We start from the raw sequence: 22,174 nt of genomic DNA on the forward strand, positions 1-22,174 counted from the left end.
CGCCTGTAATCCCAGCACTCTGGGAGGCCGAGGCTAGTCGATCACGAAGTCAGGAGATCGAAACCACCCTGGCTAACACAGTGAAACCCCGTCTCTACTAAAAAATACAAAAAATTAGCCAGGCGTGGTGGCGGCGCCTGTAGTCCCAGCTACTTGGGAGGCTGAGGCAGGAGAATGGTGTGAACCTGGGAGGCGGAGCTTGCAGTGAGCCGAGATTGCGCCACTCACTCCAGCCTGGGTGACAGAGCGAGACTCTGTCTCAAATAAAATAAAAAATAAAAATAAATTTTAAAAAATTATAATCAGGAAACACTGATCATGACCCATCCTCCCCAGTTCCCTCCCTTCCCATGTCACAAGCCAGGAACCAAAAGGTCTCTGCTCCCCTTACCCTGGCCTGGGCGGCACCGGCCTGTCCTTCCTCTAGCTCCGGCCGTCTCCCTACCCCTCTGTCCCCTCATTCTTCCCCCAAAATACACTCAAGCCCTCTCTCCTTCGAGGCAGCTGGCAAATTTTCAAAGTACCTGAAGTTTCTGATGTAAAACCAGGTTTTCCTTCTGGACAAATGGCGTGGGGAAGAAAACTGGACTTCTATTCCTATGAGAGGGTCTCAGGCCCTTAGAGCTAGAGATTCTGTACTAAACATAACACTGGAAAAAATCAACCCAGGGAAGTCACCTGTAGAGCAGAGGTTCTAATGTTGGCCTCATCCTCAGACCACCAAGGGGGCTCTGGCCCGTCTCCAGGCCCAGGTGTCTTCCAACAGCAGGTGTTTCAGATGCGTAGCCAAGGCTGACAGGCATTGTGCTGGATGTTGAGTCCAGTCTTTTGGGGGCCTACAAGGGGTGATTACGTTCCCCTGTCTACCTCAAAATGTTCTAATGTTTGTAGAGTTGCTTACTGGGCCATCTGCATTACCAAGGAACAGTGAACCAGAAGCTTGAAGTGGCCGACAGTTGGGTTTCAGGAGCCCCCAGGGTATGTGCCCTGAGGTTTGAGATCCATTGACCTACACTAACAAGGTAAGAGACAGTGACTCAGGAGAGCTTCTCAGATTGAAAGCCTGTGAAGTCGTTTCATGTTTCATCAGCAGTTTCACCTTGACAGGTACTTGTAAAAGCTCACAAGGTTGATCTGAGGACTTCACTGGATCAGGTACTTGTAAAAGCTCACAAGGTTGACCTGAGGACTTCACTGGATCAGGTACTTGTAAAAGCTCACAAGGTTGATCTGAGGACTTCACTGGATCGGTGCCTCCCAAACTTCTGGGTGTTCAGTGTGCGTGCACGTCAGCCAGGGAGCTGCGGAAATCCCCACGAGTGGGCCCATTCAGGAGGGGGTGAGCTTCCGTGTCCCTAATCTGGAGGCCTAAGCCAGTTTTCTCTGAAACTTGCCCACACTCCACTTTCTAGGAGGCACTGAGCCGACGCCTGGTTGGATTCCCTGCAGGCGCTTCACCTCTCCCTGGGCCTCAGTTTCCTTATTTGAAAACTAAGAACAACTCTGTGAGACTGCTAGGGACGACAATACCACATCTGGCACAGGCGTGGAGGTCTGGGCAGCAGCCTGGCGCTCTCTGGGCCTAACTCTACCTTCCACTCCCTCTGCCCACTCCTTTTTGTCCCTTCTGGTCTCTGTCCTCACAGCTCTAGACACTAGTCCCTGTCAGACGTGCTAGAAGGGACCTGAGACAAATTGATGGCAACAACCTGTTTTGTAACAATAAGTTGCTAAAAACAATAAAACACAGCCTGGGCACATCAGATGCATGCAAAGGACACACCATTGAGGGTGTTCTCTCCTTGTTTAACACCTTTCCCAAGTTGGGGGGCGGGGGGTGGGTTAACACAAAGCACTCAGAGCAGTGCCTGACCTGTGAAGCAGCACTGCATGGCAGACTCTGTCTTTACTCTGCTGTGGCCCCCATGCACCTGCCTCAGTCTCTGTCTTCCAAGGTGACAGGCTGTTCTCTGATAAACTCACTACCATTGAGGTGTTAATGTCTAGTAGAGTTAACCTGATACCCATCTTGCCACATCTGGATTTGAATTGGGGAATTCTCAGTGATATTATCTGTCAGGATGCTTTGCCTGCAACTAACAAAAGGACTAAGTGAACTTACCGTTAACAACGAAGACCCTCATCATCCCACTCAAGAGAAGAAAAGGGGCAGGAGATTGTCTCACACCTCGCTGGCACCAGGCCCAGCTTTCTCTGCCGTCTCACACCTCACTGGCACCAGGCCCGGCAAAAGCCATCTCACACCTCACTAGAACCAGGCCTGGCTTTCTCTGCTGCCTCACACCTCGCTGGCACCACACCCGGCTTTCTCTGCCATCTCACACCTCGCTGGCACCACGCCCAGCTTTCTCTGCCATCTCACACCTCGCTGGCACCACGCCCGGCTTTCTCTGCCGTCTCACACCTCGCTGGCACACCTTGAAGCAAGTATTGAGAGGCAGAAAAAGCGGCAGTCGCTTCTCGCAGGCCAAAGTGCCCATTTCTACACCCGGTGTTGGCAAGAACTCAGGAGCCTGAGGTGGGAGGATGGCATGAGCCTGGGAGGTTGAGGCTGCAGTGAGCCATGATCATGCCACTGCACTCCAGCCTGGGCAACAGACCTGTCTCAAAACAAAAAACCCTCTCTCAAAAAGAGAAAGAATGGAGGTTCCTTGATGCCTTTGCTTTGAGGGAGGACCTTGTGTCTACCAGATCCGTAAACATTTGCTGCCCAGCTGGATTTCGGTTAGCAAGGAAGAAGTGGGTGACCAGTCTCCTCCATGCCATAGAGCCTCAGACCCCAAGGAGTGCGTGGAGAACAGTGGAACCTTCATCATAACGACAGACAGTCCCAGTCCTGAGCACCTTGGCCAAGTTCCTGAGTCCTCCAAGCTCTGGCAACTTCATCTATAGAATGGGGTTGCCAGTACCCACCTCACAGGGTGGCTGTGAGGATGAGTGAGTCTGCACAGACAGGCCCAACAGTGTCTGGCACCCGGCACACACTGGCACGCAGTAGCTTTTACCACCATTCTTCTTAGCATTGTCTCCTTTTCCTCAAGGGCCTTCTTTAATTAAGCCATTCAGTATTTACCTGCATAAATATTAATGTTTTTGATACAGCATGCTGCCCAGACCCCCAGGATTCCAGATAAGGGACTGCAGACCTGTGTATACTTTTCAGAAGTGATATAAATGTGAATGAGATTATAGGTTTGTCTTTGTTGAGATCTTCGAATAAGAGTTATTTGTACACTTTTAATACATTATTATTATTATTTGAGTCAATCTCCTTTTTTTTCTTAAGAGACAGGGTCTTGCTATGTTTCCAGGCTGGCCCCAAGCGTCTCAACACAAGTAATCCTCCCACTGCAGCCTCCCATGCGCGTGCCTGGCTCAGTCTTCATTTTGAGTCTTCATTTCAGTTTGGGTGCTCCAGGGCCTGACGTCCACGGGTGGTGCTGCAATGTGAGGCCTCACATGGTCCCCTCAGGCGCTGGCACAGCACTGACCCTGTTCCCTGCCCGGCAGTGCCGTGGAGGTACCTGCAGAGCTGGCATTCTGCTGACATGGCCCCCTCAGGTGCTGGCACAAGCACTGGCCCTGTTCCCCGCCCGGCAGTGCCGTGAAGGTACCTGCAGAGCTGGCATCCTGCTGACATGGCCCCTCGTGCGCTGGCACAAGCACTGACCCTGTTCCCCGCCCGGCAGTGCCGTGTAGAGCTGGCATTCTGCTGTTTTCTCATGGAGTCATCATGGTCAAGTACCAGAGCCTTGTAACCTGAAGTTATCTCGCTAGGGAAATACAAAAACGTTTTTTAGGATGTTGTGCTCGTAAATCACCACCATGCATTTCCCCCATCAGGATGGGGAGGTCTCCTGCACATAAATGAATTCACATAGCCACGTTCCAGTAACACCAGATACAAAAGGCCTTGGCCTGACCCCAGCCCATGACGGTCGCCCAGCAAGAGTAAGCAGCAAACTGCTTGTTGGAAGTCAGGGAGATGTGCCGTTGGTCACTGCAGTTTCACCTCATTATCCTGACCTACATGATGATTAACCACAGACACGTACACCCCTTAACTGGACACCTCTTAACTGGCTACCAGAAACTCTAGCGCTAAACATCTGGCTCACGGTGTAATGGAAACATGAGCCTTTATGTGTGGTGGACACTTTGTAGCCTAATTTCTGGCTCCCTTTTTTTCTCTCTCTCCTACTCATACCATCATGTGGGATTTTATCTATCCTTACAAATTGTCTTAAATCCATCCTTCTTAGTTTAACTGGCCTTAGGCAGTGGCCTCTCCATTCTGATGTGGAGTATAAACAAATAATTTCCTAGATCTGAAAAAAATCTTGCTTCTGCCATTTGATGACTTATAACAGCTTAGTCCCAGAGCACAAATGAAAAGAAAGACAAGGGAGTCAGCTTCCTGCAGCAGCATCTCCTACAGTCGTTCCTCCGCACAGTGCACATGCAGCTTTCTGGGTAGTGGCCTCGTCACTCACCCACAGCCACTGTCTGCGGCACGTGGCCTGGATCCGGCGGTCAGCACGGCAGGCTGCTCAGTGCTGCAGATCTGCCATCCCTAGGACGTTTCTCCTTTTGGGGACGAGGCTGGCAGGGCACAGCACCTAAAGCCCCTGCTGCTTCCAGATTCTGCTCCTGCACCATGGGCACCTGTCATGTGCAAATGCTGGGACAGATGCCTTCCCTGTGCCATCTTGATTCTCACAGCCCTGCTGCACCGGCAGAAAGCCGGTGGATGGGATGGCACTGACTCATAGTGCAGAACCTGACAGAATCGAGAGAATTCTGAATTTAGAACCTGACAGCTGACGGGGGCTGGGGCATTAAGAGGGAAGCCGAAGTAAATAGTAGCTGACGAGGTATAGAATCTGTGTTTTCTCCTCTGATAAATCCCTGTGTCAGAGGTGACACAAAGAATTCAGTATAAACGAGTCACACTCTTCAGAAGGCAAAGACCAAGTCTGCTGCACATTGGGATGGATTAGAAAATACACTAGGTGGCCACAGGCACCAGGGGAAGTGTTACTACTTCAGGTGCGATGGAACCACGGCCAGAGCCAGGGTCACCAGGAAGCCCCAGTAAACCCGCCAACTCACTTTCTGCCCAACCTTGGCCTGAACCAGAAGGTGGAACCCGTTGCACGAAGCCGTGCTAAAGAGGCCAGTCGCGGACGAAGTCCAAGTGCCTACTCAGCAGCTCCAGGGGGTTGGGAGGCCCTGGGGACCCTCTGCTCTCTCCAGGTTTGCAGGTTCAGTTCTCACCCCGGCCACTACTGTGGCCTGACCCCTCGGGCCAAGCACTCACTGGCACCTGGCAGGGCTCTGCAGGTGGAGGTGGCCACACCAGCATCTCAGAGACACTATTTTACCATTTTCTTTTTGTGAGAATCTGTGGTAAGATGGCCATTTATTTTTTACATTACACACAGTGTATGGGAAAAACAACAGTGACTTCTGTAGCAAACTGTGTTTAGATACACGGAAAAGCTAGAAAACGTCGACGTAACAGAAGAGCAGATGGTTTTAACTCCATCAACTGCCTCAACAAAGCCACATGCTGCGTCACGTGCCAATGCTTTTCCCTGCGAACGTGGGACAGGCAGAGCTGACGCCCCTCCATCTACTCCCTGCTGGCATTGCAGCTGCGGCCATCGTCCGTTGTGCCACCTCCTTTCTCTGCCTCCAACTCCTCTGCGTCCAGGGCGTAGCATTCGTACTCCGGGGCACCAACGAGGTCTGGGTCATCTTCCACCTCCTCGCCCGACAGGTAACTCTTGAGGGAGCTGTCCTGCTCCAGGCGGGGCCTGGCCCTCTTCCTTCCCTTTTTCATCTGCGTTGTCAGCTCAGCCGCATGCCCCTGCCACACCAGGCCCCCGAGCCCTTTATCTTTCCTCCTTTTGTACTCCATAATCTGCTTGTTGAGCGCCTCATGATTGATCCCACACACGCCGGAGCTCGTGGCCGGCTCTGTGGTGCCACAGGATTGCGGGGCATCGGCGTCCCTGGGAAGGGAGAAGAGGAGCCTTCACACCAAGCACAAACGGAGCCCCCAATCCACAGTGTCATCGCCACAACAGCACATCGCACTTCCTACGTCTGCTCGCCTGAGAACCCTCCCAACGCCTGTCTGAGGGTAACTGGAGACAGGAGTGAAGGAAGGTGGGCTGTGGTTTCAACGTTCTCCAGCATCAGAAGCATTTGGCCAGCACAGTCTAGATGCACCATCCTGTACGCAATAAATGCATTTGCGCCAGGCGCGGTGGCTCACATCTGTAATCCCAGCACTTTGGGAGGCTGAGGTGGGCGGATCACGAGGTCAGGAGTTCAAGACCCGCCTGGCCAACATGGTGAAACCCCGTCTTCACTAAAAATACAAAAATTAGCTGGGCGTGGTAGCAGGCACCTGTAATCCCAGCTATTCGGGAGGCTGAGGCAGCAGAATCGCCTGAACCCAAGAGGCAGAGGTTGCAGTGAGCCAAGATCACGCCACTGTACTCCAGCCTGGGCAACAGACTGAGACTCTGTCTCGAGAAATAAAAAAAATGCATTTGCAACTGCTTTCTCTAAGCATGGCCAGGGCCTCGGGCCAGTTAAACTAGTAGAATTACAGGTGAGGTCTATCAGATCTGCCACTTATTAGCCTTCATGAAGAGTCTATTCTTGGTGAACAGCACCTAATCAAGGCCATGTCACGGCCCCTGTATCATCCAAGGCTCCACTCTGGAAAGTCTCCAAACCCTGGGCTCAGCTCCCTGACCTGCCACCCCCACACTGCCCCTTGCTGACCCAATCAGGCCAGGCCTGCTACAGCATGGAGCTTTGCTTCCAGCTCAGGGATGTGCCTGGCAGGCTGGTTAAACCAAACTCTGGCAGGTGCCCAGGCGATGTTGACGCTGCTGTCTAAGGCCCACAGGCAAGGCCTGCTCTAGCAGCTGCATGCTTGCAATGGGGCCCTCCACAAACATCCCAGCACCCGCAGGCTCTGTCAGGCACTACAAGTTTGGAAAAGATGTATATGTGTGTGCACATGCACGGGCCAAACTTCTGTGCCCCCAACCTGCTCTCCCAAGCCCCACCTCCCTCTACCTCCCTCCTCACACACGACTGACCCATCTATGATGTTTACTGCTTCCCGTCAGCTTCCCCTAGTGAAAGGCAGGTTCCAAAGACAGCTGCATCCTAAATGCTAGACCAGGGCTTGGCATACAGGGGGCACTCAATAACAACATGTTGAACGAATGAAGAGGACAAGAGGCCCTCTCCTCACTGAAGGAGTTATAGCAGACACCTCTGGTAGCCCGAGGCCCCCACTGTGTAAACGTGGCCAGGCCACAGCACAGGTCTATGAATATGGGCTGCCATCCCTGCGGGCAAGTGCCACGGGGTCCATCAGGCTACTAGGGACGTGGAGCTGTGCAGCTGCTGGGGAAACGGCAATTCCACACCCAGGAATCCACCCCAGGGAATCAAAACATACGTCCACATGCATCACCTGAAATCATTTTGTACAAAGTCATCTCTTTCATCCCGGGGTCCAAAGTCTGCGACTGCCAGTAACTTGTCAAGCTACAGAGGAACGCAGAGGGTAAACCAGTTAGCCACATCCCCACCGCCGTACTTACAGCCGGGCTCCATGTAACACCAGTGTTGTTAACTGCAGAGCTTTTGATCAGACTTTGCACAATTTCTTCTATTGACTCTTCCCAAATACGAGGATCTGTTCAGTAGCCTGTGCTTTCAAATACCTTACTGTTACTTTTACATAACACGTTTTCTCCGATAACAAAGTGAGGCTTTTTAAAAACTACATTTTAGACTTGTAAATGTTAGTCAAATTTATGAAGAAACCAGTTAAGCATTAGTTGAATTAAATAACTAACCATTATCTGGTTTCCAAGGTAGTTTTGCAAAATGCTTCAGTTTTGCCACAGAATTTGTGTGCTTGGGGGGAGAAAAGCCTCCAAGCAAGACAAGGTAAAAGATGATGGGGACAGTCACGAAGCCAGGAGCCTAAACTACAAGAGAAAACGGCTCCTCAGCCAGGCTCATGGGATGCCATCCACACTATGGCAATGGCCCACAAGCCCTGCTGGACACTGCATTCCACCCGAACCCTGGCCTGCCTGTCCCCGGCCTCTGGGGGTGTCCTCATCCTGCTCCAAGCACAGCATGCACCCTCCCCTGTCCAGTGACTATTCTGAAAGCGAACCCGCAACACCTGATGGGACCTCCCTCCCAGAGACAGGAGCCTGCGGTGCTGAGCTCAGAGAGACTGGCACGTCCTCCCCAGGGAATGCCTTGCTGATGCCCTCGCAGCACTGTCCTTGATTCCTTACAGCAGGGACTATAACGTCACTCCTTCGCTTCTTTTGCTAGCAAGGGAAATCACATATCTGTCAAGCTTATTACTTGTACAAAGTTTTTAGTGTTACCTATACACTGATTAATAAAAACCAAAAATGTCAAACTGCATCTTTTTCTTCTGGGAATCCAAATACTGTCTGTCCTATACTGAATAACAGTTACCTATAATACTGCAAACGCTACTCGCTGATTTTTGACGGAGTTTTTAAAGGTATAACATACCTTAATAACTACCAGATAACCACCACCCAGGGAAGTATATATTTACGTGTTTTTAATCTTTATAGCTAAACCATCTCTAAAGCAAGGAAAATGATAAAAGCACTTACAGTTATAGGACAGACCTAAGTCTCATAAGCCCTGATGGTGTGAAACGAGAGTGGACTGATCCATGTTGAGAGGTGGGAGGGAGAGACAGGCGTGGGAGGGAAACTCTGGCCGTGTGAAATTTATACCCTAGTTAGAGCTACAGTGATAAGCACTAAAAAATTAAAACCGGAAACAGCAATTACCTCTGGGGACCTGGGCTGGGAACAGGGGCACAGGAGCAAGGGAAAGCCTCTTCATTTGCACCCTTCTTTCATGACTTTTCATTTGTTCCCTTCTCAATGGTTTCTTCCCTTTTTTTTTTTTTTTTTTTTGACACGGAGTCTCTCACTCTGTCACCCAGGCTGGAGTGCAGTGGTGCAATCTCGGCTCACTGCAACCTCCGCCTCCCCAGTTCAATCGACTCTTCTGCCTCGGCCTCCCGAGCAGCTGAGACTACAGGCACGCGCCACTATGACCGGCTAATTTTTTTGTATTTTTAGTAGAGATGGGGTTTTGCTGAATTGGCCAGGCTAGTCTCAAACTCCTGACCTCGTGATCCACCTGCCTCGGCCTCCCAAAGTGCTGAGATTACAGGCTTGAGCCACTGCACCCCGCCTCTTCTCTTTTTTAACTGTGCATTATCTTTTCAGGATTTAAAATTAAAATTTAAAATTTTATTCATATAAGCATTTATGTTATAAAAAGTTAATTATTACCTGGGCCCGGTGGCTCACACCTATAAATCCCACCACTTTGGGAGGCCGAGGCAGAAGGATCACTTCAGGCCAGGAGTTGAAGACTAGCCTGGACAATACAGCAAGACCCTGTCTCCAATAAAAAAAATAAAAATTTTAAAAGTTTAAAAAGTTTTTTTGAAACCTTACCTCAGCGAGAGCTGCACTTTTCTTGTCTTTAACAAACACTATAGGTGGCACATTCCTCACGGTCTGCTGGGACATCAGGAGGTGCCTGGGAGAGAGAATGCACAGAGTCTCACAGCTGTGCCGTGACGCTCAGTGGAGAGGTGTGACGGTGCTGAACACAAGATTCAAGATGTCACTAAGAGGCAGGAGTGAGATTTAGTGTATTACTCAGAAATGAAAACGGCAGCCCAGAAGAGTCATCTTCAGCCACAACTACCACATCACAAAAGGATGCAAAATGCATCCTAACTGCAATTTCCTTTACTTTTCTCAATGCAACTTGTGAGATCTGTATAAATCACCCGACCTGAACTCATCACCATGGCCGTGGGCTCCAGCGTCTGTGCACTAACAGCCTGTCCTCCCACGCTCAGTGGACACGCCCTGGCACGACACGACCCTCAGGTTACCAGATATTAGACACAGAAGTGATATTTGTATCACGCACATTACATAATACAGACCTAAGGCCAATGTAGGCACGGCACATATAACCAGTGAAAGCCGTGACCACAGACCTTTGGTACACAGCTATGGAAAACCTTGACCCTAAATCTTGGGTGACCCACAGGAGTTGGGAAGAGCGACACTCAGCTCAACTGAATTTTCTGATACATAAAAATCGGAAAACAATGCTGTCTCAACACTTGTCAATAATCTCCATTTTCTTGGTTTTGTTAAACAGTAAGAAATGAAATGGGCCGGGCGCGGTGGCTCAAGCCTGTAATCCCAGCACTTTGGGAGGCCGAGACGGGCGGATCACGAGTTCAGGAGATCGAGACCATCCTGGCTAACACGGTGAAACCCCGTCTCTACTAAAATACAAAAAAAATTAGCCGGGCGAGGTGGCGGGTGCCTGTAGTCCCAGCTACTCGGGAGGCTGAGGCAGGAGAATGGCGTGAACCCGGGAGGCGGGGCTTGCAGTGAGCTGACATCCGGCCATTGCACTCCAGCCTGGGCAACAGAGCTAGACTCCGTCTCAAAAAAAAAAAAAAAAAAAAAAAAGAAATGAAATGAACGTTCTCTGATATGCAGTTTCACAGAGCCCTGGGCATCATCATGCATGGTAACGATGCAGGGAAGCCAGGCAGGGTGCCTGGAACGAAGCCCACACGTGGCCACCTTGTCTACGTCTGTCCCCACCCTAAACATGGGGCATAATGAGAAGGGAGGCAGAAAGGAGGAATTCCAGTTCTGAGATTGCTGGTCAGTGAGCTGGATTTCTGCACTTTTTAAACTGAGGAGGAAACTGAATAATTTCTTTATCATCACCCAGCTCAGCAATTCCCAAAATTGTTGGTCCCAGGATCCTTTACAGTCTTAAAAATTACTGAAGATCCCAAAGAGCCGTTAGCTATGTGGGTTCTATCTACCAATATTTACCATACTAGAAACTAAAACTGAGAAATCTAAAAGCTATGTCCTTTTAAAGTCGCTTAAAAACCCACTAAATGCTTACATAGACATTTTTAACAAAAACAGAAAGTATATATTCCCCCCACAAAATCAATGAGAAGCATGGCATTGTTTACATATTTGCACATTCTCCAAGGCCAGCTTCACGGAAGACAGCTGGGATCTCATTGCTGCTTCTGCACTCTGTCCCTCCTCTCACTGAAATACAAGAAGAGCCAGCACAGTAGCTCATGCCTGTAATCTCAGCACTTTGGGAAGCTCAGGCCAGAGGATCGCTTAAGCCCAGGAGTTGGAGACCAGCCTAGGCAACATAGGGAGAGCCCATCTCTACAAAAAATACATAATGAGCCAAGCATGGTGGCGCGCACCTGTGCTCCCGCTGTATGGGAGGCTGAGGCAGGAAGATCGCTTGAGCCTGGGAGGTTGAGGCTGCAGTGAGCCAAGACTGTGCCCCTGCACTCCAGCCTGGAGACAGAATGAGATCCTGTCTCAAAAAAAGCAAAACAAACAAAAAAATCAGGCCTCCCAGATATGTGTTGGGAAAGAGAGAATTTAACAGCTCTGAGAAAAGTATGGATCTTCTTTGTCACAAAAATTCAACAAAAGTACTTTATTAAAGGTCAGTTGTTCCAGCCTGGCCAACATAGTGAAACCTCATCTCTACTAAAAACACAAAGATTAGCTGGGCATGGTGGTGGGCGTCTGTAATCCCAGCTACTCAGGAGGCTGAGGCATGAGAATCGCTTGAACCCAGGAGGCAGAGGTTGCAGTGAGCCACTATCACTCCACTGCCCTCCAGCCTGGGCAACACAGCAAGACTCCATCTGAAATAAATAAATATATAAACAGCTGCAATGAAGAATCTGAAACCACACCAACGAACCTGTCGCGCTCTGCTACATTAAAACTCACCATCGGGCTCACACTGTGAATCTACCTCTCCGCGTGCGGTTTTGTAACCTCGTGCACTGGTCATTTGGAAAACAACAGTTCACCTAGTTATGCAGATTTTAAAAGCGTTGACACGGTTTACCACACGACAGCACGTTTGTTAAGGTCGGTGGCTGCCAATCTCATCAGAGGAGTCTCAAGTACCTAGACGTTGTCAGGCTCACAGTGGTGAATACAAGTTCCCTAAAATTCTGATTTTCACTTGAAAGCTTCAACTGTATCACTGGCAACAGATATGGTCCGTTGTTGGCTCTGGAGTGGTGGGTTCACTCACTCATTTCTGAAGGAATGTCTGACAGACACCCAAACTGAACGGTGTGCTCACTACGCTTTTCTGTTCAGCACTCTCCAGACAGCAAGTCACTTACATGTACTTCCCATTACAAAAAATATTTAAAAGACATGCTCAAGGGTCAAGATTTAATACAATTAATAATGTTTTACAAACTGTCTCGGATTTTAATTTTTCTTGGAGAAACAGGGTCTTGCTCCACTGTCCAGGCTGGAAAGCAGGTACCTTCTCATGGCTCACTGCAACCTCCACCTCCTGGGCTCCAGTGATCCTCCTGCCACCACAAATTCCTGGGGTGACAGGAATCCAGGGGATACTTCCCACCTCAGCCTCCCGAGTAGGTGGGACTACATGTGTGTGCTGCCACTGTGCCTGGTTAACTTTTTAATTTTTTGTAGGAACGGGGTCTCGCCATCTTGCCCAAACTGGTCCTGAACTCCTGGCCTCAAGGGATCCTCCCGCCACGGCATCCCGAGCTGCGGGGATTACAGGTGAGAGGCACTGTGTCGAGTCTCATCTGGGATATTCTTAAGTAAAAGTGACATCGTCTTTTACTCTAGGCTTGTGGCGTGGCGCCCCACTGCCCTGGCTGGCAGCATGGCACCAGCAGTCTTCCCTCACGGTTCCTGCATCCTCAGGGCAAATGTCAACACAGCAGGAGAGGTGAAACAACGTCTCACCCTAATGAACTCCCTGACAGGATCTCCAGATCCCTAGGGATCCTGGCACACTTTGAGAAATGCTAACCTACATTACAGCTTATATGAGAAAAGAAATTATACTATGAACTTCAAGAAAATGCTTCCAAAATTTTCTTTAAAAGAAAAAATACTCAACGAAAAGTTAAAGTTCACCTACAAGAGAAACAGCTGAGACACGGAGGGTGTGAGCAAAAAGCAAGTACATTCAGAAAGCAAAGGTCGTCACCTCATGGACGCGGCACTTCTCTGCAGGACAGCCTCCATGTGTGCATTCTGCTCGGCAGAGAGCGTTGTCTTCCAGTACACTCGGCAGGCTGAGAAGTCTGGAGTCAGGGAAACCTGAGACCCCACCCCGCACAGGTCACTCTTTAGTTTTCATGGGTTTTCAAGACAAACAACATCCAGATGAAAACCACAGCTGCGGACGCCCCTCCCACCCAAGCCAGGGCTCTGGCACATTGCCGGAGGCCACCACCTGCTGCCGCACACGCCCCCATGTGAAGTAGGGCCCCAGAACCCAAAACCTCCCTCCCCGCTTCACCAGGTCCTGCAAACCAAACCACCTGGTTTGCAGAACCAAACCGGAATCCTGACCCCACGCTTGCCTCACAGCCACTTGCCCTGGGACGCTAATCAAAAATGCTTGATGCTGCCTTTTCTCCTCACAACTCAGAGTGGGCCAGAGGAAGTCATCGCCTGTACCTCTGTACTGAGGTACAGGCAGACGCATCCTCTTCCCAAGGCAGGCTGAGACCTTCTACTATCTGACAACATGCCAGGTGCTGATGGTCACAGGACTCCCGCCTTCCAGTGAGCCATCTGCCTCTGCACAGCAGACACCCACCATCTGTCTTCAGGGCTCCAATGACCAGGCTGAGTATCACCTCTGCAACCCAGAACTAAGACTTTGTAAGTGCTCAAGTGGCTTTTTTTTTTTTTGAGACGGAGTCTCGCTCTGTCGCCCAGGCTGGAGTGCAGTGGCGCGGTCTCGGCTCATGGCAACCTCCGCCTCCCGGGTTCAAGCCTCAGCCTCCCGAGTAACTGGGACTACAGGTGCCGCCACCACGCCGGGCTAATTTTTTGTATTCTTAGTAGAGACGGGGTTTTACTGTATTAGCCAGGATGGTCTTAATCTCCTGACCTCATGATCCACCCGTCTAGGCCTCCCAAAGTGCTGGGATTACAGGCGTGCGCCACCGCGCCCAGCCTAAAGCATCTTTTTTCAATTGTCAGGCAAGACTGGGCCAGGTAAAGTGAGTGCCAGGCCTGCTGTCTCAACCCATTTCTTCTCTTTAGCCACGTAGCCTACCTTGGAAAGCTCCACGTTAAGGTCATACAGCTCCTGACTCACTTCCGGGGTGCACAGCAGGTCTGTCAGTGCCTTATAGAGGAGACCGTTGAGGGCCCTCACGCGCACATGGTCTTCCTTCCTGGTTTTCTTTGAGGTGGTCTTCATGAGGAATTCCAACTTGGATGGTTTGTAAGTCTCCATCAAGAAGAAGAGCACACCCCAAGGTCAGCGTTACAACTCCAAACTCACCAACTCACACGACAGGGGCTGGGGAGGGCTGGACAGGCAGCCTCTCAGCTGGATGAGCGGCTATCACTCTTAGCTGCCTCAGCTTTCATTAAGATAAAGTTGGATAAACCGGGATCCTTTTAGATTTTTACCTGGTAACCCTCCAAGATTAAAAGTACTGCAAGTAAATATTTTCTCAAAAAAAGTTTTTGTTGAGATATAATTCACATACCATAAAGTTCACCCTGCCAAAGGGAATAATTCAGTAATTTTTAGTATAAGTGATGTATTTATTTTTCAGAAGGGGAGCCATATATTGCATAAACTTTTATAGTACACACACTAAAAACTAAATGGATACTACCATATTATAATTTGATAAAAGATACGACTTTCTGGAGAACATTAATGTCGGTACTTTTTTTTTTTTTGAAAAGGTAAAAACTCCATGTTGCCAATGGCATCCAGTCACATCCACACAGACACTGTCCCCTCCAATACAGAAACGGAAAGACCTCCAGGTGAGAATTTTGCCAACTTTTAAACCTTCACTCCCATCAAGATTATAAAGTGGCTCATGGTTTATACTCACCAAGTGAGAGCCCAAGGAAGGACCTTCATACCAAAACTTTTTTCTTTGGGGAGAAAATAAGCATTATGTTAGTGATGGCAAAGTCAAAAAGTTACATAAGCTAATTTAAGAGGTTATGATACCATAACTGTTTGTAAGGGGCTAAACTTAGACGTTATGTTACTGTCCATCTTAAAAAATTTCAGTATTTAATTGACAACAACATGGGTTGTGGGGAAGAGGCTGAAGATGGTTTTAATTCAACCTCATATTCTCACCTAAATTCTACTTCTAGTCCCAAGGTTTGAGGGAAAGACACCCACCAAACTGCACAGAAACACTGTACTCTAATTGATCAAGACGTTTCCCATGGAAGTTCAGGTAAAGGATTCGGATGCTGTCACAGGCATAGACTGAGACTGAACAATTAAGCAAATGAAAGGTGGCAGCCACGCTTACTACTGGAGTGGGACTTACAGATAAGCAAGGAGGGGAGGCTAGAATGATCCACACAGTAGGTTCTGGAGTTGGAGACAGATGGTTATACATAAAAATGTTTATAGGTGCATATTTACACGAGGGTGAACAGGAACACATATATCCTTTCATCAGATGAGATGGCCTAAAGACAGACACCCCAGAAGCAATGAACACACCCAGCACCCATGGTTTCTAATCTCTCTCTCCAATAAAAGGAACGAGGGCTCCTTGGAGAAATGGCTGATTTTAGGGCTGCGGTAGGAAACACACAAGATGAGCCTGGAGCATCTTGTAGTGCCAGAAAGCAGTTAAGTGTTTAACACACACAAAAACCCAGCAAAATGCCATAATGACAAGGGTATGGTAACAGCACATAGGAGCTTAGAGAGCTGCTAAGGGCCAGAGCTGGAAACATTTGAACAAAACTAAGTAACACAGGATTATAACCCACGAGTTCTTGGTGATATGAATTAATTAATAAATGGGGTGAAGAGACACATCCTCTCTGCAGAATGCAAATCACTTAGGACAAAATTCCCCACTCCTTAGGCATGGGCTGCACACAGCGACTTTCTCCTAGAGTACAGTAAGGGGGCAAAAAGAGTAACTTTAAGGTAGAGAAACCTGGCAAGCACCTCACGCAGGGGATCACGGCCAACGTGGACCCTGGATACGGTGCGATGAGAATGGCCTTTACCTCTAGTCTTCCTCCCCAAAATCCATAATCCACATCTAAGCATTAAAAAAAACAGGCACATTCCAACAGAGGGGCATCCTGCAAAGCACCTGACCAGTACCCCTCCAAACTGGCACAGCCATCAAAAACAGGGACAGTCTGGGACACTACTCCAGCCTAAGGAAACAAGACAATTCAATGTAACGTGGACCTTGGGTGGGGACCTGGGACAGCAAGGGACGGCACGCAGAACCAAGGAAAAGTGAATAAAGTACAGGCTTCAGTTAGCAACAACCTATCAATATCGGCTGGAGAAGCTAAAGTCCGACGTTAATACAGGGGGAGCTGGGTGCCAGGACACATGATCTCGGTACTATTTTTGCAATTTTTCTGCAGGGTCTAAAACTGTCTTAAAAGTAGTGTATTAAAGTAGAAAACATACACCCATCTACCATACTTAGAAGAACTAAAAGCAGCGTGAAAAGTCATTATATTTTATTGTACTTATCTTTCATCATTTAAACTTACTAATTACCATGACAAGCTTTAGTCTTCAAATTAACTCCACACAGAAAGTCAACATTAGCAACGAAATTCTTATATTTTTTCATTTTTCCTCATTTCCTGAAACTAATCTCCTGAAAAATACGTCCGGTGACAAGAATAAAAATAAACACACATTGTCACTTTGTTTTTTTAACCCGACACACGTCCACGAACAGAAAAACTGCGAATGTTGACAGTGAGAGCTGAACTGCTGCAGACCCCAGGACTCAGGAACTGGCGACCCAAGCCGCGTGGGCGCAAGAACGCGGGTGGGCGGACACCGCAACCCGGGGACACCGCCCCCCAGGGAACACCGCGCCCGAGGACACCAAACCCCGCCGCATTACTTGGTTTTCGAGGCAAATTTCTTGAGCCAGTTCTTGCAGAAGACAGCAGAGCCGTGCACTCCCCGCGCGCAGCCCGGAAGGAGTGCAGCATCCCGGCTACGGAGCAGGCCCCGGAGACCCGCGCGGGAGCCCCACAGCCCGCCCGCCACAGCCCACATGGCGCTGCGCGAAGACCCGGAGCAACCAGGGAGACAACGGGCGCAGGCGCGGAGTGACGACAGACGCGAGGCAGGCGGCGTGTGGGCGGGGCGACGGCGCGGAGCGCAAGGACGACATACGCCGGGCAGGCGGCGTGTGGGCGGGGCGATGGCGCAGGGCAGGGCGAGGATAGACGCGAAGTAGACGGCGTGTGGGCGGGGCCACAGCCCGGGGCGGGGTGAAGACTGGGTACATGGCGGGCGGGGCTACGGCGGCGGAGGGGCGAAGGCCGGAGGCTGGCGGTAGGTGGGCGGGGCGAAGGCCGGAGGCGGGCGGCAGGTGGGCGGGGCGAAGACGGACGCGAGGCGGGCGGTGAATGGGCGGGGCGAAGACTGAAGCGAGAAGGACTGCGTGAGGTGGGCGACTACCGGAGCGAGGCGGGCGGCGTGTCGGGGGGCGTGAAGACAACCCCAGGTGGGCAGTGTGCGGGCGGGGGACGGCGTGGGGCGGGGCGACAAGTGCTAGACGGGAGACAGGGGGCGGGCGGCGAAGGGGGCGGGGCGCGAGGCGGGGCCGGCGGGAGCGGGGCGTGGGGAGGCCTCACGGGCGGCGCGGAGGGTGTGCGCCGCGGGGAAGCGCGGGAACCGCTCGGTTTCCTGGCACTGCGGAGCTAGGGAACGCGTTTTGTTTAAATGCTGGGAACTGACGTAGTCGGGTTCTCTGCACAAAGCAGCGAAGGCATCGAAGCCTGGAGACCTGGGCAGGGCCGCTGTCGGCGGGAGGCTGCGAGGCGTCCATGTTTCCGCCCCTGGGCCCTCCAGGTCTTTGCTCCTGCGCCGCCTCCTCCCCGGGCACCCAGAGAAAAACCCCAGATTGGGCGTCCTCCCCAGAAGTGGTTTCGCCCCGCCCGCTTCCCCGGAGTCAGCGTGGCCTAGCGGGGAAGCTGCTCCCCGCGGGTGTGGACGGAGAAGTGAGCGCGACCGCAGCGTTGGGGATGTGTGGGCCGTGACGTCCCGAGGCGTCTGCTGTGGTGTGAGACACGTCTGCGTGTATGTGTGGGCGCGTGTGGAGGTGTGCATGTGTATGTGTGCGTATGTGTACATGTATGTACGTGTATGTGTGTATCTATTGTATGTATGTGTGTATATATTGTCAATGGAAGAAAACGACAAGACAAGCCTCTAATCATTTTAGGAGATTTATTTGCCAAAGTTAAGGATGCACCCAGGAGACACGTCTATGCCTTTCTCCAAAGATAAGATTTTGAGGGCTTCAGATTTAAAGGGGAAAGGGCGGAGTATTGAGAAGCATAGATTTTTCACAAACAAAAGGGGGCAGAGGAGAAATGTGGGGAATCTGCATTTTACGTAAGATAACGCAGACAAAGTGGGGTAGGGGAACAATCAGATGGGCTAGGGTGACTGCACCTGTAAAAATAAGCTATCAATTTGCATTGCCATGGTTACGTTTTATTTTTGTTTTTATTTTTTTGAAATGGAGTCTCCCTCTGTCGCCCTCCGTGATGTCCGCTCACTGCAACCTCCACCTTCCGGGTTCAAACAGTTCTCCTGCCTCAGCCTCCTGAGTAGCTGGGATTCCAGGTGAGTGCCACCACACCCTGCTAATATTTGTGTTTTTAGTAGAGACGGGGTTTCCCCATGTTGGCCAAGCTGGTCTCAAACTCCTGATCTCAAGTGATCCACCCGCCCCGGCCTGCCAAAGTGCTGGGATTACAGGCGTGAGCCACAGCGCCCGGCCACCATGGTGAAATTTGAACAGCTCATCAGGAATCTCCTTGTGGGCAAAATATGGGGGAGGCGTGTAGCCTTTCATCTTGTAGCCATCTTATTTAGGAACCAAAAGGGGGAGGCAGGTAGGTTTGCGTGACCCAGTTCCCAGCTTGACTTTTCCCTTTGGCTAAATGAGTTTGGGGTCCCAAAATTTAATTTCCTTTCACATTTCCCCCCTTTTTTTCTTTAAAATCTTTTGGAGAAAAGCATTTTAAAAACGAATTGGGTTTCTGGCCTCAGGTTGTTGCTTCCTTCTTTTTTCCCACCTGCTGGTTTGTCGTTGCTAGGATGGTTTATTCCTAGAAGTTCAGGTCCTACATCACTAGGAATGCTCATTCCTAGGAGGTCACGTCCCATGAAGATAAAAAACAGAGAGAAAAGGAAAAAAGAAAGAGGAAAAAAAGAAAAATGTATAGGGACCTAGGCCAGACCTATAGCAACAAAAGGAGGGCAAAACTGGAAGCTGGGTCAGGCTATATTACCACCTCCTCAACTACAGCAGTTCTCTGGGCAGTCATTATCCTAGCCCTTTCAGCTACACGTGGGCTTATTTGCAAACCTATACCGTAACAACATTATAAGCAAAAACAGGACAGATCAGAAATTATTCTTATAAGTACCAAGTTCCCCAGAATCCAAACCAACTGCTCAACCAATCAGTGAGGGTTTTGGATCTGACAGGTTGATTATCTGGGTTTTCACATCAGTCATAAGCCGGGTTATGTTCTTCGATATCTGGAATATACACACAACATTCCGTTGTTATGATGGTGCATGTGCCCCCTTGTGCTGCTGTTAACATATCTAAAGCCATATGATTTTGCAGCACAGCTTTCCTCATAAGCATGACCCCATCGTTTAGGGCCTTTTGGGTGCAATTTGTTAAGGCTTCTGTATCCCATATAACATCTTCAATAGCGATCTGTGGTACAAAGCTTGAAGTTAAATGATCATACCGTTGGAATACTGAATGTGTCCAATGAGATTGTAAATGAAAAAGGTTTGCTGTTTTTGGCAGGGTCTGCATTACTCATCCTTGTGCCCAAGCATAACCTAGGGAGCATCGTCTCAACCACCCTGGAGGTGACCACGGCCATAAATTAGTGCCAGATAGCCAATATGTCCCATTTGGAGCTAGCCAGTAAATACTTGGTTGCTGCACCCAGTCGGTGGTATGCTAGGCAGTGTCTCGTAATATGGTAATGTAGTCGCAACATTTCTCCTGCTGTCCACCACATATCTCTTCCTACTGTTTGGCCACAGGTCTTGGGTGGGATTTCTTTGCTACCAGCAAAAAGGAGCATTTTGGCTGGGTTGGCCAAACGAAGGGGTGAACCAGATAAATCCATCCCAAGTTTGCATTATTCCATTTTGAAAAGGCCATTGTTTGGGGCATGGTCACCACTTTTAATTGGGGAAATGCTAAAGTGAGAGCTAATGAGCTGGTCCTTTCCATTGAAAAACTTTTCCCATGTCCCTTGTTCTTAAGAGTGTTTTTATTTATTCATTTATTTTGACATGGAGTCTCACTCCATCGCCCAGGCTGGAGTGCAGTGGCACGATCTTGGCTCACTGCAACCTCCAACTCCCGGGTTCAAGCAATTCTTCTGCCTCAGCCTGCCAAGTAGCTGGGATTACAGGCGTATGCCACCACACCTGGCTAATTTTTGTATTTTTAGTAGAGTCAGGGTTTCACCACGTTTGCCAGGCCTGGTGTGAAACTCCTGATCTCAAATGATCCACCTGCCTCGGCCTCCTAAAGTGCTGGGATTACAGGCGTGAGACACTGCGCCTGGCCAAGAGTTTTTTTTAATGGGCCGACTATATATATTGTCTTTTGTTATGCCAGCACAAGGAATACCAGACTGTGTTTGTGATGTAATAAATTTTTGGTATTCTATCCAGTCCTGACCTTGGAAGGAGGATACCCACTATGGGAGGCTGGAGCCACCGGAAAGAGGCGTGAGTCCACATATCCAGCAGGTGTTATGTAATCTGTCTGCAGAATCCTGAGCCCGTTGTAGAAATCGGTTTGTTTCGTGGGTGGCAGTGGCAAGAAGGTGAAGGGATACATGATTAATAACAAGGTTTTGAAATTAATCTTAGTTACTAAAGGGTGTTAAATCAGACAAGGCAAGTGCCTTGTTCTTTATTAGACAGCAGATGACGGTATATCTAGGACAATAATTGTAATGGTTATTGTACAGTAAACATAGGCATTTCTTTGTGTACAGGCCTGGTCCTGTGTCTTGGGTTTAAGCAGTCCACAACAGCTGCTGTCTGCTTCTCATCCTGGGTTGAAGGTCAGTGTTTAGTGAAACGGAGGCAAAGGTCTTTGGTGGGAGTTACAGTCCACTCAGGAGGTTGGGCCTTAAGATGACAGATGTGAATCCATGAGTCTACACCCTCTAATTTTATGGGACGTAGATTAGTCAATAGTAGCTGGTATGGGCTCTTCCACTGGGGTTGAAGGGAATTCTGTATTAGATGGCTTTTCCAATAGACAAAATCTCTGGGTTGCAGACTGTGACCAGGCACCCTATCTTCATGGAGCACACTATGAAAGGAATTCTTTACCAAATCTTGGCTTTTCTTTAAGGCGATAAGTCCCTCACAATACTGCAATATATCTCCCTTGAGAAAAGTTGGGTTACGTTTGTTCCCATACACGTGGGCCTCCGTTATTATTTCTTAAGGACACAGGTGTTTTCCAAAAGGGGTGGATTGGAGTTTAAGCAGCACTAGGGGGAGTGCTTTGGTCCAGGGGAGGTGAAATGCTGGAGGCGAATTTAGCCAGTTGTGCCTCTCCACTAGGCCTGAGGATTGGGGATGGTAGGCACAATGGAAATGTTAAAATATGGGCCAAATTTTACAAATATTTTGAATAACCTGGCCAGTAAAGTGAGTTCCCCTGTTGCTGTGAAGTTCACAAGGAACTTGCCACAGTGGGATATTTTTTTCTCGTAGGATTTTCCAACTGCTACGGCTGTTGCTTGCCTGCAGAGAAAGCTTTTTAACCCAATGGGAAAACACACAGAGCATTACTAAAACATACTTGTAATCTTGAGGTGATAGCAGCCAAATAAAATCAAGCTGCCATACCTCAAAAGGTCCA

The 22,174-nt window shown here is 49.5% G+C and overlaps 1 protein-coding gene and 1 long non-coding RNA gene across 14 annotated transcripts in view; one reads left to right on the forward strand and one right to left on the reverse strand.

Moving 5' to 3' along the window:
• Nucleotides 1-520: 520 nt before the first annotated feature.
• On the reverse strand, nucleotides 521-17,325 carry LOC105489260 (ribosome binding factor A). Of its 2 annotated transcripts, XM_011753975.2 has the most exons (7): nucleotides 17,132-17,321; nucleotides 15,104-15,146; nucleotides 14,302-14,478; nucleotides 13,219-13,331; nucleotides 9,594-9,678; nucleotides 7,529-7,602; nucleotides 521-6,038 (listed from the first exon to the last, which is right to left on the reverse strand). In XM_011753975.2, the coding sequence occupies exons 1-7, from the start codon at nucleotides 17,287-17,289 to the stop codon at nucleotides 5,657-5,659; spliced, it is 1,032 nt and encodes a 343-aa protein (XP_011752277.2). In that variant the 5' UTR covers nucleotides 17,290-17,321; the 3' UTR covers nucleotides 521-5,656. The 2 variants fall into 2 exon arrangements, with proteins under 2 accessions (XP_011752277.2, XP_024650986.1); XM_024795218.2 differs by lacking the exon at nucleotides 9,594-9,678 and having other exon boundaries at nucleotides 5,741-6,038; nucleotides 17,132-17,325.
• A 270-nt stretch (nucleotides 17,326-17,595) lies between these two features.
• The window catches only part of LOC105489262 (uncharacterized), a 31,600-nt gene continuing 27,021 nt past the window's right edge, over nucleotides 17,596-22,174 (forward strand). For 7 of the 12 annotated variants that reach the window (XR_011617247.1, XR_011617251.1, XR_011617248.1 and 4 more), the window contains exon 1: nucleotides 17,855-18,870. This is a non-coding gene — a long non-coding RNA (uncharacterized lncRNA). Of the gene's footprint in view, nucleotides 17,744-17,854; nucleotides 18,871-20,964; nucleotides 21,022-21,293; nucleotides 21,363-22,174 lie in introns of those variants that run through there. The other 5 variants (XR_003019735.2, XR_011617244.1, XR_011617249.1 and 2 more) reach the window with 5 other exon arrangements.

The sequence above is a fragment of the Macaca nemestrina genome, chromosome 19, assembly GCF_043159975.1.
Source record: "Macaca nemestrina isolate mMacNem1 chromosome 19, mMacNem.hap1, whole genome shotgun sequence".
Lineage (NCBI taxonomy): Eukaryota > Metazoa > Chordata > Mammalia > Primates > Cercopithecidae > Macaca > Macaca nemestrina.

What these genes read in the sequence shown, in the direction of transcription:
- LOC105489260 (XM_011753975.2), bottom strand. Translation starts at nt 17,289, where the DNA reads ATGTGGGCTGTGGCGGGCGGGCTGTGGGGCTCCCGCGCGGGTCTCCGG. An exon ending in AAATTTGCCTCGAAAACCAA is followed by an intron (nt 15,147 to 17,131) that starts GTAATGCGGCGG and finishes TTCTCCCCAAAG; the next exon opens with AAAAAAGTTTTGGTATGAAG. An exon ending in TTAACGTGGAGCTTTCCAAG is followed by an intron (nt 13,332 to 14,301) that starts GTAGGCTACGTG and finishes GTGGGGTCTCAG; the next exon opens with GTTTCCCTGACTCCAGACTT.